At 38.2% G+C, this 19,501-nt stretch overlaps 2 protein-coding genes across 5 annotated transcripts; one reads left to right on the forward strand and one right to left on the reverse strand.

Moving 5' to 3' along the window:
* Positions 1-254: 254 nt before the first annotated feature.
* On the reverse strand, positions 255-19,367 carry LOC109095459 (E3 ubiquitin-protein ligase RNF31-like). 4 transcript variants are annotated; one of them, XM_042774218.1, is made up of 23 exons: positions 19,250-19,367; positions 18,261-18,460; positions 13,841-13,987; positions 13,602-13,757; positions 13,453-13,509; positions 12,561-12,714; positions 12,294-12,453; positions 12,053-12,198; positions 11,736-11,878; positions 9,099-9,332; positions 8,698-9,012; positions 8,186-8,371; positions 7,741-7,947; positions 6,891-7,064; positions 6,599-6,697; positions 6,335-6,424; positions 5,917-6,031; positions 4,545-4,657; positions 4,221-4,331; positions 4,005-4,053; positions 3,182-3,278; positions 646-811; positions 255-538 (listed from the first exon to the last, which is right to left on the reverse strand). In XM_042774218.1, exons 2-23 carry the CDS (start codon positions 18,456-18,458, stop codon positions 488-490), a joined length of 3,168 nt encoding a protein of 1,055 aa, XP_042630152.1. In that variant the 5' UTR covers positions 18,459-18,460; positions 19,250-19,367; the 3' UTR covers positions 255-487. The 4 variants fall into 4 exon arrangements, with proteins under 4 accessions (XP_042630152.1, XP_042630162.1, XP_042630140.1 ...); XM_042774228.1 differs by having other exon boundaries at positions 12,294-12,351; positions 19,181-19,296; XM_042774206.1 differs by having other exon boundaries at positions 19,181-19,296.
* Positions 16,204-18,092, forward strand: LOC122134183 (bucky ball-like). The gene is made up of 4 exons (XM_042774252.1): positions 16,204-16,323; positions 16,457-16,510; positions 16,708-16,863; positions 16,942-18,092. The coding sequence occupies exons 2-4, from the start codon at positions 16,504-16,506 to the stop codon at positions 18,075-18,077; spliced, it is 1,299 nt and encodes a 432-aa protein (XP_042630186.1). The 5' UTR covers positions 16,204-16,323; positions 16,457-16,503; the 3' UTR covers positions 18,078-18,092.
* Positions 19,368-19,501: the final 134 nt, after the last annotated feature.

Here is a 19,501-nt window from a genome sequence, read left to right on the forward strand (position 1 = left end):
ACCTATCAATCTGCAGATTAGTTTCTCAATTTATTCTGATTAAATACACTCTGCTAATGAACAGCTTTAAGTACAATTAGCTGAAGGATCACACATTAAAACCATTTAAAATGCTGTTGTTTTACAATTTTGATGCTTAAATTTAAAATTACAAAAAAAAAAAAAAAATAAATGTTTGCATTCATTGAAAGAGTTGTTGATTTGTTTAATTATGTCTGTAGTGTTTGTTTTTTTTTTTGTTAAATTTAGTTATATTTGTTTGTGATTAAAATCTAATTTGATTAAAAGGAAGAATTTTCAATTGCAAAACTTTAGAGAAAAAAGAAAAATTCACCAGTGTGTGCATTGTGCAAATGTGTGAAACCACATCACATTTAGAACAGGGAAGCACTGTGTTTAACATTCCGTCTGCCTCGCAGCTCATATCATAAAGAAGAGCTATATTTAAAATAGTCCAGAGTTTAAATGATCATGGTAAAAAAAGTTTTCACTTCTTGCGAAGGACCTTGTCACCCAGAGGCACGTCATCCATGAGTTTCTGCAGATGTGAAAGGTAAAGATAGATTTTGATGGCTGTACACACACACACACACACACATAAAAAGTCATGCTTATTGACTGAAGAAAGGGTAGTATCAATCCCACCTTAAGCAGTCTGGCAAAGTATGCTCTCTCGTCTTCTCCGTCCCCCTGTCTGACGTCCACATGGTATCTCCTGCAGGCCACGATCAGCTCATCAGGAGTGTAAAGGTGGGCAGGGTCAATAGAATGCCCATTAATGAGGCTGACCAGATACTCTCGATAATGCTTCCTGAAACACAGAGGATAACACTATTTTATTTACTCCTAACAAGGCATTTGGGTCATTTTGTCTTGCTGAGTACACAGGTTTTTTTTTTTTTTTTTTTTGTCTTTTAAAGTCAACAGATGTCTTTGGCCATTGCATTGCAACTGATGTTTTTGTCAGTGTCTCACTAATCCTGCTTAAGGCTAGAGCATACTGCAGTCAAAATTTAAATGTGATTACAATATTCACTCACAATGTGGCAAATTAAATACTATACTTCATATTAGTGTTGACATATTCCAAGTATACAAACATTTGTTAGAGTCTTTGGGCTAGATTTACTAACAGCTTGTGCCAACGGAAACAGTCTTTTGGTGCATAAATTCTTTTGGTGTTAGGTTTTTAATGTCGCACAGTGAAGAATTAGTGCTGAAAAGGAGTGGACAGTTATTTTTGTGACTGACCTTATTGAATATGCATTTGTAAGAGTTTCCCTTTCAGACTCAAAATTTATCGGAGGAGGGTATTAACATCCAACATCTAACATCCAACGCGATTTACTAATGTTTGCACTCACCAAATTACTGGTATTTGCGCCATTAACACTCCAAAAAAGCATGTTATTTTGTGTTGTTTGTCAGTTTACATGTAACAAGCTGCGCCTGTGTCATAAATACATCACCCGCACCTCATGAGTATCGGCTCTGCTTATTTGCGAGTACGCTAATTTGCGCTGCGCTTAGTATATTGCATTGGTCGATATGTAAATGAGAAGTTGTGTCTGTGTTCTTTAATTTGAGCGTTGTCAGTCAATCACCTGTAAAAATTTCCATGCCCATCGGTGCGGTTTCGGAACCGGGCTCTCACGCTACTTTGCCCTGTTTAGTAAATCTGGTCCTTTATGTTATAGAGTGCTGCAGGAATGAATCCTTAAACACAGAAATTCATTGTTGCACTACTAGTTCCATCATCCTTAAGTAAATTTTTTTTAAATGGGTTTTTGGTTGAAAGCCTGAAATAACGTCCAACAATAACAATAAAGCTCAAGTTATTTTCACATTTTATTCTACAACATAAAATAAACCAGTAATAACTCACTTGTGAATTTCTAAGCTTTTATGTGTCTTGAAAAATCGGTTGTTAAAGTCCTCCTATTATGCCATTTTCAATATTGCCTTTCATGCAGTGTGTAATGTAGCTGTAAGTTAATGAAACGATCTGCAAAGTTGTAAAGCTAAAAAGTGCACAATAAATAAAGTTATTGTTTCCCAAAATAAAGAATCGACTCTGAAGAGGTTGTGTAATTTGTTAGTAATTCGAATCCCACTTCCGTGACAGCTACACATCACAGGGTAACACATTTGCATAATGCGCACCTATGTTCTATGTTGACCGGCCGGAAACAACTTGACCCCACCCACAAACACATCATTCTACTGATGACTGCTTCTCTAATCTCAGGGAGTTCAACACGGGATTCACAAGACGCTTGCTGTTGAAAGATGGATCAGTATCCTGTTTATTTGGACCAGCTGAATCACAACCTGTAAATATGATAAATAATAGATGTTTATATTTTCTACAGAACGTTCAAAATACAGAACTATTGAAATAGGCGCATTGTTTCCGACACAACTGTACGCCGTAGACCAATCAGAACAGACTAGGCCATCTGACCAGTCAGAGCAGAGCAGGCTCACGGAAAGGAGGGGTTTAGAGAGACTGAATCTTTGAACTACTTTGAACGAATCGTTTAAAAATTGCTGGATTTTGACCTTGCATGCGTGTAATCCTATTGCAGGAGACTCCCAAAACAATATCAGGAACTGTAAAAATAGCATAATAGGGGCACTTTAACAACTAATACTCATTAGTCCACTTCCAGTCCAGCCTAGTTGAGAATATACTAGTGATCGTACAAAATTATTCTAAACTCAAATTTGTAGATCTTAAAGATTGAAAGAGCGGTCAGAAGCTTAGTGGTGGTGATCTTATAATTCATTTATAGCCTACCTTGACCTTTTTACTTCTTGCTACTGGCAGTTATTCCAAAGAAAGACTGATTTAAAAATGATTCACACTGATAGAGTTGATGGTTTTGAAAATGATTGTGGTTGATGGTACTGCAAAAAATTTTGAAGTATTATTTTTTTTCAAAATTTTTGTTTTTTGTTTTTTTTGAATTTTTTTTGTTTTAAGAACCTCTTTTTTTCTTAGTGTACAGAACATTTTAACGATCTTAAGAATGTTTTTTGACTATGAAGAACCTTCTGTGAAATGGAAAGGTTCCATGCATGTTAAAGGTTCTTCATGGAACCACAGATGGCAATAAAGAACCTTTATTTTTAAGAGTGTACAGGGAGCAGTCAACATGGTAACAATGATGTCACTCACTCGCAGAGTCCTGCCTGGGCTGGCTGAGTCTGAGCCCCACACGGCGAATCAGTCGGACGAGGCCCTTCATCTTTCTGCTCGATCACTCCACACACACCTGAAGCAAAAACACCACAGCAAGGATGCATTTGGGGGAAAGGTAGAGTTTTTGAGAAAGATATTTTCAGGATAGAGAAGTGGAAGGGAGTGTGAAATAAAGCTGTGAGGAGTAGGTGTATGTGTGTGTGTTTGACTACGATCTCATGGTACAAATATACCCTTGGCCTGAGAAGCGGTAATTGGATGGCTGTTTAGTCAGAAAACAGTGCTTTGCTTTATGATGTCCAGCTTTTAGGCTTTCATTACAGTAAAAGCAATTTTGCTCCACTGGGCAATTGAGATAAAGAGTGAAACTGGAAGCAAACTAGACTTTAAGATAGAGACGGACAAATTAGATGAAAAGACAGACAGATAAACAAATTAGAGAAGTGCTGGGTAGATAAGACAGACTGAAATCAGGCCTGCTCACACAAAGGACGATAACTAACGATAGCTACAAAGTTGTAATACTCATTCTAAATTTACGAGAACAGTGAAGTCCACACCACAGCTATAACGATAACGACACAAAGGAACGATATCAATGAAATCACTTTGAAAACATTTTTTTCAGCTGAGGAATGATAAAAACATTAACAGCCAACAGACAACATAACTTCAGTACGCGCTTACAAAAAAAAACAGAACATTATTGTTTGTTGGTGTGGACGCTAATATAGTTATCTTTCTTTTTGTGAACAGGCTTTTAGAACAAACCTTACGAATCTTACGAATAAAGACGTACCAGTCTGTGCTCCTGGTGCTGTGTCAGTATTGTAGTTCACCCCCTTTTTCTGAGGAAACAAAATGACGTTCAAAAAAGTATCCGAAATAAATCAGTGGAGATAAGAAGTGATATTTCACCACCAAACCTGGCAAAAGAGTGCTGTGCGTGTGAATGTTTAGAAGGAAATGTGTGTTCCTGTGTTAAAGTGAGAGTGTGTAGTGTGTGTGTGTGTACCTGCAGTAAGGCCTGAAGCCTGGAAGGCTCCCAGTCTCGGAGGTAGAAGAGGCAGTCTCTGGGGTGATGGGCATGCAGACCTGTCACAGTACACTGGTTCACTGCACACGTCTGCCAGAGAAGGAGTGAGCAAGAGTGTGAGGGAAAGAGGATGAATAAAAAGAGGGGAGGAAACAGTGCTCCCGAGAAGGCTTCTACTTTTAGCCCAGCCATAGCTGGCTTCAAACTGAATATCACAGTCACGTACAGCACCGTATAACATGCACATAGAGCTACAAATAGGCACAAACAATCCTAAGACAACAAGACAAGACAGGAACTCACTGTGTGGAAGGGGTTGTTGCATCCACTGCAGAACTGATACCTGCACTGGGAACAACTGAAGTGCATACATCCACCCCTGGCCAGGGCATACTGGAACCTGCAGTTAGGGCAAGCTACAAGACAGAAAGACAGATATAGAGAAAAGCATTACATGACAGAAAGAATGGCCTGTGTTACAGTTTTCAGCCTATACTGTGGATGTTTACTTTTTGCGTTTGATAAAAAATGAAACATAATTTACATAATCAAATAGACTGTGTTTGTCTATTGTCGTGACAATCAAATCACATTGAAAATCCAGATAAATCCAAGAAAATCCAGAGTTTTCCGGTAACCGTTAACAGACAAATACATAGACATGGCATAAAATGAAAAGAAATAGGTTTTAGCTTTGAAAGGAAGAAAATATCAGTCATAAAGATAAATATTAACTACGTTTAAAGTTTACATTACATATTTAAATATACATTTATTATAAACTTTATATATTTATTACATATTTAAAGATAAATATATATATATATATATATATATATATATATATATATAACTTTAATGACTTATATATATAAATATTACGTATTTGCTTATTGATTGCACCACTTGATACCCATTACTGACAGGTAACATAGGTTGTTTTTAACATTCACCCATTTTATGTTTTAATAATTCTTAATCCTCCTCATTCAAACCTAGAATTGGTGTGTAGAGAACTTGATCTGAACAAGGCAATATGACCATATTTTAGGCTATGAGACCATTCTACTGTTGACATTTCAGATCTTGATTACTCACAATTAACACATGCCACATACCAATCCAACAGATAGATAGAGTTAGAGACATGGCACACAGATAAATAGATCTCTTTAAAATTCCACCTATAGAACTTCAATTCAATTCAATTCTTCATAACTTCATATTTAATATTTCAGCATACTGAATCATTAAAATGACCTTCTGATGTATAGACAGAATGACAGATATACAGATAAAAAGAAAGCCAGATGAATGGATTCAGAAGAAAAGACAGAGAGAGAAAAAGTCTTAAGTGAAAGGCTACACTAGAACCAGCTATTGTGCAATCAGTAACTCTCTCATGAGGTGTGAAGTCAGAATAAAAATGCCTGTGAAAAATACCCAACATTAATATTTGATTTGGTTTTCCTTCTCCAGTGGAGCAAACACAACAAAAACAAACAAACAGACTGTATAAGCAGGCAATTTGTTTCTTAAGGTTAAGATCCATTGTGGCAGTCAGAGTGGGGCAGGGGCAGTGATGGCAGCAATACTGTTTGTTGTGAGTATATTTGGATTAGAAGAGTGAAAGCACAGGTCCGACAGGCTTCTAACAGATCAAAAGGTGACTCACTGATCCCATTGTCACGCAGGTATCCGGCCAAGCCCTGCCTCTGGTACTCGGGGTCATTCTCTCGCTTCCACAGCTGGAACTGCTCGCACGAGAGCCCCATGTGCTGCGGCTCCCACTGCAAAAAGAGACAGACAGATAAAGAGTAAGACATTAGCTACCATCATTCAATGAAGTATTCATTCATTTTTTTTGGTTATTACACATACATATGAGAGTTTGTTTTGGACTTGTTGGTAAACATAATGTGTTATTGCATATGAGACACTCTTTTGAAGCTACTGACTACTGTCATTCTACTGAAAAACACAGGTGAATTGATACTGCCGCTACTTTTAATTACTCCCCAGCACTGACATTCAAGTCCTATGTTCATGTGAGGTTCCTGCATATCTGTTTCTTGCTTTCTGAAAATACTTACAGGTTTTTTGCATTGAGCACAGAAGCTTTTCCTGCACTGCATACAGGTGACCTTGAGTTGATCGCCGTCGTAGATGAAGCCATATGAGCACTGTGGAAATGAGAAGAGAGTGAAAGAGATGCATGAGATGCAAACATGAAGACACTTCACATCATGCACCTCTTTTCAGATCACTAAATTACGCTTGAATGAGACTACAGCTGTTTGAGCTATCTCTGAGAAGAAGTGAACAGTGAGGAAGTGCAGGGAGGCAGTGTCACTCACATGGCTGCACCACAGGAACTTTGGGTCCTTGATGAGAGCCTGCTCAGTCAGCTTCTTGTGGAAAAGATCGTACACATCCGGTTCTAGACAATCCCTGAGCTGGGCAGTCACAGACACACACACACACACACACACACACACACACACACACACACACACATACACACACACACACAAAAGATAATTTGATACATCACAGTGAGTAGCTTGAAGCCCAGTTATATTGCTGCTGTGTCAAGTCCCAGTATTGCACTGACCATCTTTATTATTTTTTTTTTCTCTCTCGCAGTACCTGTATGTCCAGAGTGGAGAAGTAGCTGTTCAGGTGCTCAGGGTTGTTGATGTCAGGCTCTGTGCAGACAGGACACACCATGTCTCTGATGTGCTTGTCCCTCACCGCTATGGTGAAATGCTGCTTGAAACATCCACAGCACACAGAGCACTGGCAGGATGTCAGAGACCGCATCTAAGACAGACAGAAAAACACGCCAAAAATAGCCCTGACTTAATGTAGGGTACTTTCAAACACATACATTAGCCAAAAAATGTAACACCATTTTTCCATGTAGCGATCATTTGTGAACTGGACCCAGCAGGACAGTACGTCTTATGACAATATAAACTAACACCGCAACTAGTAGACATTTTTCAAAATGTTTTCTTTTTGCATTCAACTGAAGAAATAAAATCATACAATTTTGAAACAACATGATGCTGAGTAAATGACTGGTTCAAAAATGGAAATTCTGTCATCATTTAATCTCCCTCATGTTGTTCCAAACCTGCACCACTGACTTTCTTCTACGGAACATAAAAGAAGATATTTTTGAAAAATGTTGTTAACCAAACTGTTTAGATTCCCATTGACTTTCATTATGTGGACAAATATTACAACTCCTTCCCAAGTCAATGGGAACAAAAACTTTTTGGTTACCAAAATGATTCACAATATTTTCTTTTGTGTTCCACAGACAAAAGCAAGTCATACAGGTTTAGAACAAAAAATGGTGCGTAAATGACTTGATGATGATTTTTAGGTGAACTTTCCCTTCAACAGTTCATATGCCTAAAGGTAAGGGCATTCTGATGTAAAAAGTGCAAGATTTGGAGTCAATCACATAGAAGGACCTGATGCAAAGTACCTTGCTGTGGGGAAAAACTGACAGGCAGATGGGGCAATCCTTATTCAGCACACGACGAATGAAGTCCCTGTCCGGTGATTCACGCACCGCCTGAACCACATCCTCCAGTGTGTATGTGGCTGTGGGGTCCCGCAGCAATGACAGAACCAGCTCACAGCGCCCCCAGCTGGGCAGATCAAACACTGCTAGCAGCCTACGGCAAACATGCTAAACCCATAGAATAAGTTCATTTAAGTAATGTTTTAATAACATAACTTTTAACATTTTCACAACTGACTACTGTGAACATCTTTGGAGGCCAGCATTATGTAATTAATTAAAGCTAAATAAATATATATCACACAAAAGATGATACAAGTTTTCACAAAAAACTGTTTTGCACATTTAGTGGTGAGAAGGCAATGCAGTGTTTCAGTGAAGCTCCATTAAGGTAAAGGCCAGTCACCTGTTTATCTGGATGGTTGATGTCGATGGGGGGCTCTGGTTCCTCGCTCCACATGCGCTGATGGAATGGCTCCAGTAAAGGGCGCTGCAGCAGAGCAAGAGCCCCCCTCACATCCCCTCCACTCTGCCGCAGGGCTTCTTCACAGCGGGTCACATCATTAAAGCCCAGAGAGCCTAGCTCTTTTACCTAACAAACAAAAAGAGACAAAATGTCATATTTACCAGGAATGCAACTATATTACATTTCTGGACGATACTGATAAGCCAATAATTATTTTCATGTTACAAACAACATCAATATTCAATATTACGTTCTTTAAATATATAAAAAATAAAACACTAAAAATGATAAGTGAGTTTAGGCAACATTATAAAAAGTATTTTAAAAAATGATATTTAACAATGTTATTAAATTATTAGAAACACAGATGGAATTCCCCAAATAAAAGCCATAGATGTTCAATCGGTATGAGTATTACTGTGACTGGATGCACAAGAATAGTCTTCACTCACTTTAACTCTTCGGTCTCTGAGAGCACACCTGACAGCCTTCTCATTGTCGCCCCCTGCTGCCAGCCAGGCCCGTTTTGCTTCTGCTCTGGACAGGGGCACTGCATTGCTCTTTTGTCCATCCTGGCCATTATTCCCCTCTAAACAGTTTGATTGTGTGTTGCGCTCTTGCTGACAGGATGCAGCCATCACACAGATCTCATCAAGCACATGAGGTAGCTCTGCTTTCAGCCAGTCATACGGCGTTACATTACTGTTTCCTGACACACACATGCTGGTGTAAACCTCCTCTGGGCTCACTCCTTTCTTCTCTCCCTCCTGAAAAAAGGACAGAGACAATGAGGATACTTGTAAACTTCTGAGGATGATGCGCAGGCTACAACAACAAAAATGATCAGACTTACACGAATGATCTGAATAAGTTTAAGCCCTTCCTCCTTCATCAGTCTTTGCCTTTTGAAATCAGGGTCCTCAGTGGGAATGACTTTAGGTGGGGATTGAAGCGGTGTGATGTCCTTGACTGGTGAGAGTGGGAGGGGCTTAGGGGGTGACAGAGCAGGCTCTGACCTCGAAAGACAACACATTTCGCATGCAGGTGATGGTGTGTGGTTGACATACGTACAAAACTTGCAAACCCACTGAATGACAGAAGGAAAATAGGAGAAGTCAAAACAGGAACCTACATTCAGGATAAAACTCAGCATGAGACTCATTTCATTTGCAATGACAAATCAGAATATTCTCATCAGTTAATCAATGTTAAATAGATTATCTGTAACACCCAGCAGCAGCAGCACCAAAAATAAACGTCATCTTTATTTAGCACACCATAATACAGGGTTCCCACACCTTGATTAACTTAAAATTCAAGGACCTTTCAAGGAATTTCCAGGTTCAATACCCTCAAATTCAAGGACGTGGGGACACATTTCAAGTGAGAGCGAAGTTACATCGTAACCTCATTTATTTTTGGCCATGACAGAGATCTGATATTCTATTTGTTGTATTTCTGAAGAATATTCGGTACAACCTATACTGTATTCTAAAAAGATCTGATATTAACTTTTGCATGGATTTTATTGTAAAGAGCTTAGGCTCATGTAACCAGAATATTTAAGATATATGAATATGCTTTTAAGTTTTTCTTACCTCATGGGTTTACATTATCTGTGCGTGCATGAACGTCATGTAGGGTGGGTGACCATATTTTAGTTTTCCAAAAAGAGGACAGTGGGTGCGGGCGGGGCGGGGGGCTGGGGTGTGGTTGGTTGGTTGGTGGTTAAAGTAGTGCCCAAAGTAGTGCAATGACCATATCCCAAATATCAAAACTATAAATATAATTTCCATACCTAAAATACATATTTTACAGTTACTGTTATGCATATTGATTATAAACAGCTAAAAAGCTTCCTACCAGTGGCCCTTCTTGACAAAACTTAACATCTAGCACAGTTTTATCATAGGCAGAATGCAAAATGTTTCAATACAAGCATTTCAGTCAAATTTTATTTAAGCAACATTTGAAACCTTTAACCCACAGGGGAAAATCAATCCATTAACAGTTTTAAAGTAGCCGTAGGAGAAAAAAAAAAATGCAGACTTGGCAACTTCAGATTTGACTGATCATGGGTTGAGGAGAGAGGGATGGCTGATAGACCTAGGCTGATTTGCTGCTCAACAGATCCTGAGCTTATTGACAAATATCTGATCTTACTTTACACAGAGCGTGCATGATCGCGTAAACAGAAGTGAAAGTGATCAGCGAGCGCTCATTCAAAAGAGATTTAAATACTCTGCATATTGATAGATGCTCCCTGATGCGTGAAAATTATGCAATATTAGAATTTTTGTGGGAGTGTGCGGGACTGGACACAAAAATCACGGGAGCGGGCAATAATGGTCAGAAATTCAGTGAGAGCAGGGTTAAGAAAACAGTCCCTTGCAGCACTCTAATACAAAGACGCACACAATCATTGGTGACTGTAGAAAGTAAAAACCGAATCCCCGACATTTTGGGCGATTTAGAAATCCCGGCCGGAGGCATTTTTTTAGGTCCAAAAAGAGGACATGTCAGGGAAAAAGGAAATATGGTCACTCTAACGTCATGGCAATGTACAACACAAAGTACCTCACGTGGGAAACACTTAACGTAACGCGTAAATGCGCGTAACTAATGTAAATCAAGCAAGCTAGTACGCATAGGCCAAAAAGTGCTGATGAAATAACACATACTGGTGGACCAGAGGGAATAATATGGATTTTTTTTCCAGAAAACTTCTTGCACAAAATAAATTCAAGCACTTTCAATGTATGTTTATTTTCAAAAACTTTCCAGGACCTTGAAATTTTTTTCAGATTCACAAACTTTCAAGGATTTCAAGGACCTGTGGGAACCCTGATAATAACATTGGTTCATTATAAGTTTATACAGCTGAACTTCCTGATGAACAGTGGAGAATGGGGGAGTCTTTACATTACTGTTTGCAACATTGTTCATTCAGTTATACTGTCAATTCGAATGAACTGAAACACTCTCGGATGAGAACAAAACTAAACTGAACTGAACTGAGCTGGATGATGACACTATTGTCTTGTATAGAGCAGCTTTTAGCTGAATCAGATTAGTTTAACAATTTATGCATTTTTGCAACATCAACTCTGTTCTTGAATTAAACTGAATCAACACTGAACTGATTTGAGATGAATAACAACACTTGCCTTCTGCAGAACTCATTTCATAATTAATGAACTTTTCACACTTACTGAATTAAACTGAATCAACACTGAACTGACTGGAGCTGAATAATGACACTATTGTCTTTCCAGAGCTGCTTTACAGCAGAATTTGAATTTAAAGAAGTTTGCTTAATTGATTCTGTTATTTTGCCATTTATCACCATGAAACTGCTCTGAAAACGGTATTGTATAAAGCGCTATAGCTTGATTTGACTTATTGGTACATAAATTAAACACTTCACCTATATGTGTAAACAAAACTATCTGTAAGAAAATTGTATATGGTATGTAATGGATCATGGCACCTGGCTGTCCATTAGTCCTGCAGTAGAGGGGGTCGGACGTGAGGGTGTGACAGGTGGTCTGGTGGCCAGACGAGGGCGCTCACACACCTCGCATAGAATGCTGCTGCCTGCATTCACCACAGTGCAGCTTTTACATTGCCACTCTAATTGAAGGAAGTGATGGACAAAAAAAAAACAAACACAGAATTTAGATTTTTATGTTATGTCGAATTATCAACTTTACATATCAAAAGGTCAAACAGGACTGATGGCCTATTTAATGTGGAAAAAGTGAGCGTAAACTGAAAAAACAAAACAAAAAGGATGTACAAACTAACCAGATATTGTAGAGGGCTGAGATGGCTCTTCCTGTAGAGATGGAGCAGCAGAGGACAGGCGGGGTCGTTCACAGGTTTCACACAAAACCTGCTGCACTGTATTTACTGTAGTGCAGTATGAACACTGCCATGTTGACAGTGATGAGCTAAGGAAAAAAAAGAAATAAAGACATACAGATGTGTTCAACAAAATCCTCTACACAAACATGTTCTCTCAACCTTTCAGAGTAACAGTGCTAACCTGAGCCGTTTTGTGGCTTTTGAGGAAGTCACGGGAATCCTGATGTGTGTGGAACGCCCTGAATGGGAGTGATACAGCTTGTCACATTCTATGCACAGCCGCTGAGTACAGGTGGGACAGTGAGCAGACACCGGAAATATACCACATATGGTGCAGTTCTCTGCAGAGCAATTCAATAGAATAGAATAGAAATGATGAAAGCGGACACTCACAATTAAATATATTCCTTAAAAGGAAAGCCAGGGTTGGTATTTGTGACATGCTCACCTGTTTGTTTAGAGGGCACTAGAGAGGAGAGAGAGAGGGCTGGACTGAATGGAGATTTAGGCTGAAGAGGAGTCGTTGCAGGCGAGGGAGTTTGTTTTTCCCATGGACTTTCACTAGGAGAGAAGGCAACTGCATCTGTGCTGATTCCCTCATCCTGTATAGACATTATATGGATACTGTATTTACATAACTTGCAAAAAAGCTAACAAATCTAATAGAAGCACTTTCCCTTGTACACACACTACCATTCAAAAGTTTGGGGGTGTTAAGAAGTCTTATGTCCACCAAGGCTGCATTTATCAAAAATACAGCAAAAACAGTAATTTTGTAAAAAATAAAAAAAATAAAAAAATAATTATTTATTAAATAAGTGTTTTCTATTTTAATGTTTTTTAATTTTAATTGAGAAAAAATTAAATTTATTTTAATAAATTTAATTTATTCATGTGATAGCAAAGCTGAATCTTCAGCAGCCATTACTCAAGTCTTCAGGGTCACATGATCCTTCAAAAATCATTCTAATATAATGATTTTGAGCTCAAGAAACTCTTATTATTGAAAACAGGTTTTTTTTTTTTTTTTTTTTTTTGGAGACTGCAACACATTTTTTTACTGATACTTTTTTTTTTTGTTTCTTTTGCAACATTATAAATGTCCTTACTGTCACTTTTGATCAATTTAATGTACCCTTGCTTAATAAAAGTATTAATTTCTATCAAAAAAAAAAAAAAAAAAGGTTACTGACCCAAAACTTTTGAATGGTAGTGTATATATCACTTTTAACCTACTATTCTGATGTTGAAAAAAGTGCATGGACAAGTTATTATAACCATATACTGTAAATTATGAGACAAATTAAATTAAGTGCAGAAATGAAAAAAAAAAACTGTACCTGCACACTGAGGGAGGGAATAAGTCTTTCAAAAAACTCTGGATAAGGATGGTTACCCTACAGAAAAGAGACAGACTCTATGTGAGCTGAATGGTTATTTGTGATTTTGTGATAAACCCACTAAGTGCTTATACTGTACAGCCTCAGACCTTGATAAGCATGTCCAGCTCCATACGGAGACACATGACCTCAAGAGTCACTGACGCCACCTTCCCAACATCTGGCTGGACAACATCATCAGGAAAGCTCAAGCCATCTTGCTGCTGATTGGTGTAGCCATACAAGTTGAGTACAGCTCTGCCACCCTGAAAGAGGAAGATAAACAATAGTAACCACAGATATTTGTATGGTTCATACAAAAAGCCTCATCATCTCATCCACCACACACCTGAATAGAATCTACAGTGGTCCTGAAGACAGGATTGTTGTACTTTACTGTACGCCAGTACTTCGGCCTGTTGGGGTTGGTAAGATTGGAGCCATACTTCTCCAAGATGTTAAGAGCGGTGGAAAGTTTCTGCAGGAGGCTGAGGGACTAAAAGGATCAGAAGATAATAATGTACAACAGAATAGTCTGAACAAGAATACATTACAACCCAGAAACAACAACAGCTGGTAAAAATGAACTAGGAAGTCATACAAATGAGTGGAAAGAGAACAAATTCTTGCGAAACACCAGAGGAAACTGTGACAGATTACCCAGTGCTTTGTATTATTATGCGCTTTATGTCAATCATTCACATGGCCAGTATAAACCCATACATCCCCAATTCACCACCATAGGCAGTTCCCCCCTAAATAATCAAATATGGACAAAATGCATATATATTTAAAAAATATATTTTCATGACACTTCATGTTTAACAGAGAAAGTGCAAGGTAGAATATAAAAGTAGCTAAACATTTGATGACTGTTCTATGACAGAGATGTTAAACAACTAACAATCATATCCATTAATGCAAACTACTCAATTTTTTTCTTGTCAAATTTCACCATATTACTGTAATTCATAATAGAGTACAAGAAACATTAATCAAGCCATTATCAGCTTATTAGGAACATGAGTAAGAGCAAATGTGTGCTTATTTTAAAATAAAATATTATTTGCAAATATTTTAAATTGATTACAATAAATTCTAGTATTTTTTTCCCTGCTTTATTCCTTTAAAACCTCTAATTATTGAATTCCTTTAAATAAAAAGGACTATTACTACCTCACTTTTATCCCCCAATCTTCAAGACATGGTCATAGCCTTGTAAGCATTCACTACGTGCAAATGGTTAAAAAGTCAAATGTTTGCTTCCTGCTGTATAATCATGCACTCTTTTGACTGCTGAGAAAAATGAATCATTACACCAGCTCTCACCTCCTTCCTATTATTTCCATTACTGTTCTCCGTAAGCATGCTTTCAGCAGCGATGTAGCGATATTTGCTGGAGGGCGGGAGGGGGATGTTGGCCATGGCTGCCACCCCTGTCCTCATCTCCTGGGCAGAACCTGGAGTAGATAAGCTGCCTTCAGCATTCACCCTCACCTCCTCCAGCTGATCACTGAGAGAGGCCATAGCTGAAAATGAAAGTCATCAAAGCTTTAGGTTTAAAACACACAGGGCCTGAATTATTCATTGTTTCTTATGCCAAAGCATCAGAAAACAGGCTAATTACACTTGTTACATTAGTTGGGTTTATAGTTAAAGTTTAGTGGCATTAGACAAGGTGACTTACTGATTTATTATGTTTGAAGCATAAACAAGAGTCAACAACACGTTTGTTGATTAACTTGTTAAACATACGGAGTCATTTTATCGTTTATTTGCTGTCAATGTTAATATTTTACATACATACATGACTGTCACATCATTTAAATAACCTGTATTGATGTTCTTACACTAAATTCACATTAGCTAATACGCTAGCTGTCTTGTGAATTGGAAAGTGAAACCATAACAACTCAAAACGAAGCTAGTTAGCTAAGTCTTTCTTCAAAAATAAATGTGTTTCTAGATATACGGATGTTTTACAGTCTTCGCTGTTTTTTGTCTAACCCGTACGGACAGACGTGTTTATATACTCAATTCAAACCCCTACCATTGGTTTAACTTAACCGCTGATATTGATATTGATATTGAATACTCGTACGCTAGCAGGCTAACGCTTAGTATTTATAATCAAAACACTGGTCTGCGACATTACAGAGAACCGTCTAGATGTGGCTCTGTAAATACCTTTTAGTCAACTCAACTGTCTAAAGTATGTTATGAGCTGTCGATAGATATTAACATACTCACCGTGTATTGACAGAGGAGCAGCACTCTCATTCACTCACTCACACACGTAAAACTGAAACATTAACATACCCGCATAGAGGCGCCTGTGAAGGAAGCGCATTTCATCAACAAAACAATTCGAGGAAATTGATAAATGGGTAGATTAGTCAAAGAGGAATAAATGACTGCCAAGTAAAGTTACATAAATGTAAACAGGTTAAGTTTAATTGTAATACAAAACGAATGACTCAATGTGAAATATGAAACAACACTATAATAATAATAATAATAATAATAATAATAATAATAATTATTATTATTATTATTATTGTTGTTATTATTATTATTAATAATAATTATTATTATTATTATTATTGTTGTTTTTATTATTATTGAATTTACATTTGGAACCACAATAATTTCAGTGCTTTGCTGAATATAGGACAAATTGGATACACCTGCTGTCAACCATTTGATTGCGTAAAATGTGGATCAGTGGAAACAATCATAACCTATAATTCTGAAGTGCAAGGCTTTATAGCCAGAGTTAGTCGCACTCGCTTTATGCACATTTGAGTCCACTTTGTCACCTTCACATCTAAGGTTAGTCATTTCGCTGTTGATGTTATGGTATTAATAGCATGCCTGTCCATTTTTAAATAATCTTGCCCTTTACTGATTGGTTTGTTTGGTCTGATCTATCATGGTTTTGAGTGTGGCAAGTTTGTTTTTACAGTATTGCGGTGTTTTGTATTTTGTGCTGTCTTCGTCTCCTCACAAGAAATGGAAGGTAGGCTAATTTTCTCAGCCCATGATTTTGTCGCTAGCGCCATGCTCTATACTGTTTGAGATACAGGGACGCTGTAAAAACAACAACAACCGGGCAAATGCTAATTCTGTATACTAATGATCTGGCAAGTGACTTTTTTTTTTTTTTTTTTTTCTTTCTTTCTCTTTTTTTTTTTTTTTTTTTTTTTTTTTAAAAAGGCATAAACAACAGTTCACAATCAATGGGAGTTGGGCAAACTCACCATCCAGTAAACCACACCAGACCCTTTTTCTATGTTCAGCCACCATCTCAGCCTTGTTTTATGTATCAATGGCCCATGAATCCATATGGCCACTATGGCTTTCCAGGGCCAGGTAAGTTTAGTCTTGAGGCACTGATTACTGTACATTGATCACTTAACTTGCAACAATCTTTTATTATTATTTTTCCAGCTTTGCAATTTGGCCGTCCATATGTGGCCCCTTATCAGTTTATGCAGTATCCTGGGTATGTGATCCCACATGCGCCCATGCAGCCTATCGATTACAGAAGAATCAACCCCCACTTCCCCTCTGTTGCATCCTACGATTTGCGTGTCCGCCAACACTATCAACATGCAGGGACGCATCGGGAGACTGCCTGTTCTGAGGTCCAAACAGATCCTAGTGATTCAGTCAACAAACTGATAGACAAAATTGAGAGTCTGAAGGCCAGTGAACAAGGTGGTGACAAGGGGCTTAACTCTGTGGTCTCCTCTACCCCTGATGTAGTACAGGGAGAAAAACTGACCTGTTTAAATGAAGACTCTAAGTTAGAGCTCACCTCTCAGGAAGGCAAGGAGGAACCGGTCACAAGGCCCACAACCTACAGCGACTCTGCGTATGATGCTGAATCTAGCCAGGGTAGACTGGATGAATGTATGCTATCAGATGTGCAACCCCTTGACAGTTCCTCTGTCCATGAGGAAGAGGATCCCAATGAGGATGAGCAACAAAGTGTTCCTGATGAAACATGCTGCCAAAATGGAAAGTCAACAAGTGCAACTGGCAATGTGTTCTGTAGTGGTGTCAAAGGCACTGCTGATCTAACAGAGAATCTCGATTTGGAGAAACCAGGTGATGAGCTGGTACAGAATATTGCATCTAATGATGCTGTTGCAGTTATGGAGCCTCTTATAAAGCTCTCTGGAGACTTTGACCTGTCGTATCAAATCCTTCGCTTGCCCTGCAATAAGACCACAACTGGCCTAAGTCTTGAACGAGAGATTGACCCACTTGTTTACTTTGATTCTCCGCCTATGCTGTTGCCTCGACAAAACTATCTGTCCTCAATCGGCAGTGCATATTCCTACAGCTACTACCCTCAGGTGACCCAAGAGCGCCAGAGTGTCCTGAGTCCATCCATAGATGAGCTCTCTTCCAGAGATGAGATGTTCTCCACTGATGTGGAGGATCTCGATCTTATTCCGGGGCATGTGTATGTTGGTGGTGGCAAGCTGGCTGAAACCAGTGACGTTCCTTTTCACTCCAGAAAAGAGCTCCTAGTATTTTTTTCCCTGCTTTATTCCTTTAAAACCTCTAATTATTGAATTCCTTTAAATAAAAAGGACTATTACTACCTCACTTTTATCCCCCAATCTTCAAGACATGGTCATAGCCTTGTAAGCATTCACTACGTGCAAATGGTTAAAAAGTCAAATGTTTGCTTCCTGCTGTATAATCATGCACTCTTTTGACTGCTGAGAAAAATGAATCATTACACCAGCTCTCACCTCCTTCCTATTATTTCCATTACTGTTCTCCGTCAGCATGCTTTCAGCAGCGATGTAGCGATATTTGCTGGAGGGCGGGAGGGGGATGTTGGCCATGGCTGCCACCCCTGTCCTCATCTCCTGGGCAGAACCTGGAGTAGATAAGCTGCCTTCAGCATTCACCCTCACCTCCTCCAGCTGATCACTGAGAGAGGCCATAGCTGAAAATGAAAGTCATCAAAGCTTTAGGTTTAAAACACACAGGGCCTGAATTATTCATTGTTTCTTATGCCAAAGCATCAGAAAACAGGCTAATTACACTTGTTACATTAGTTGGGTTTATAGTTAAAGTTTAGTGGCATTAGACAAGGTGACTTACTGATTTATTATGTTTGAAGCATAAACAAGAGTCAACAACACGTTTGTTGATTAACTTGTTAAACATACGGAGTCATTTTATCGTTTATTTGCTGTCAATGTTAATATTTTACATACATACATGACTGTCACATCATTTAAATAACCTGTATTGATGTTCTTACACTAAATTCACATTAGCTAATACGCTAGCTGTCTTGTGAATTGGAAAGTGAAACCATAACAACTCAAACGAAGCTAGTTAGCTAAGTCTTTCTTCAAAAATAAATGTGTTTCTAGATATACGGATGTTTTACAGTCTTCGCTGTTTTTTGTCTAACCCGTACGGACAGACGTGTTTATATACTCAATTCAAACCCCTACCATTGGTTTAACTTAACCGCTGATATTGATATTGATATTGAATACTCGTACGCTAGCAGGCTAACGCTTAGTATTTATAATGAAAACACTGGTCTGCGACATTACAGAGAACCGTCTAGATGTGGCTCTGTAAATACCTTTTAGTCAACTCAACTGTCTAAAGTATGTTATGAGCTGTCGATAGATATTAACATACTCACCGTGTATTGACAGAGGAGCAGCACTCTCATTCACTCACTCACACACGTAAAACTGAAACATTAACATACCCGCATAGAGGCGCTGTGAAGGAAGCGCATTTCATCAACAAAACAATTCGAGGAAATTGATAAATGGGTAGATTAGTCAAAGAGGAATAAATGACTGCCAAGTAAAGTTACATAAATGTAAACAGGTTAAGTTTAATTGTAATACAAAACGAATGACTCAATGTGAAATATGAAACTAATATTTATTATTAATAATAATAATAATAATAATAATAATAATATTATTATTAATAAATATTTTTTTTTTTTTTT

The sequence above is a fragment of the Cyprinus carpio genome, chromosome A2 (assembly GCF_018340385.1).
Source record: "Cyprinus carpio isolate SPL01 chromosome A2, ASM1834038v1, whole genome shotgun sequence".
NCBI lineage: Eukaryota > Metazoa > Chordata > Actinopteri > Cypriniformes > Cyprinidae > Cyprinus > Cyprinus carpio.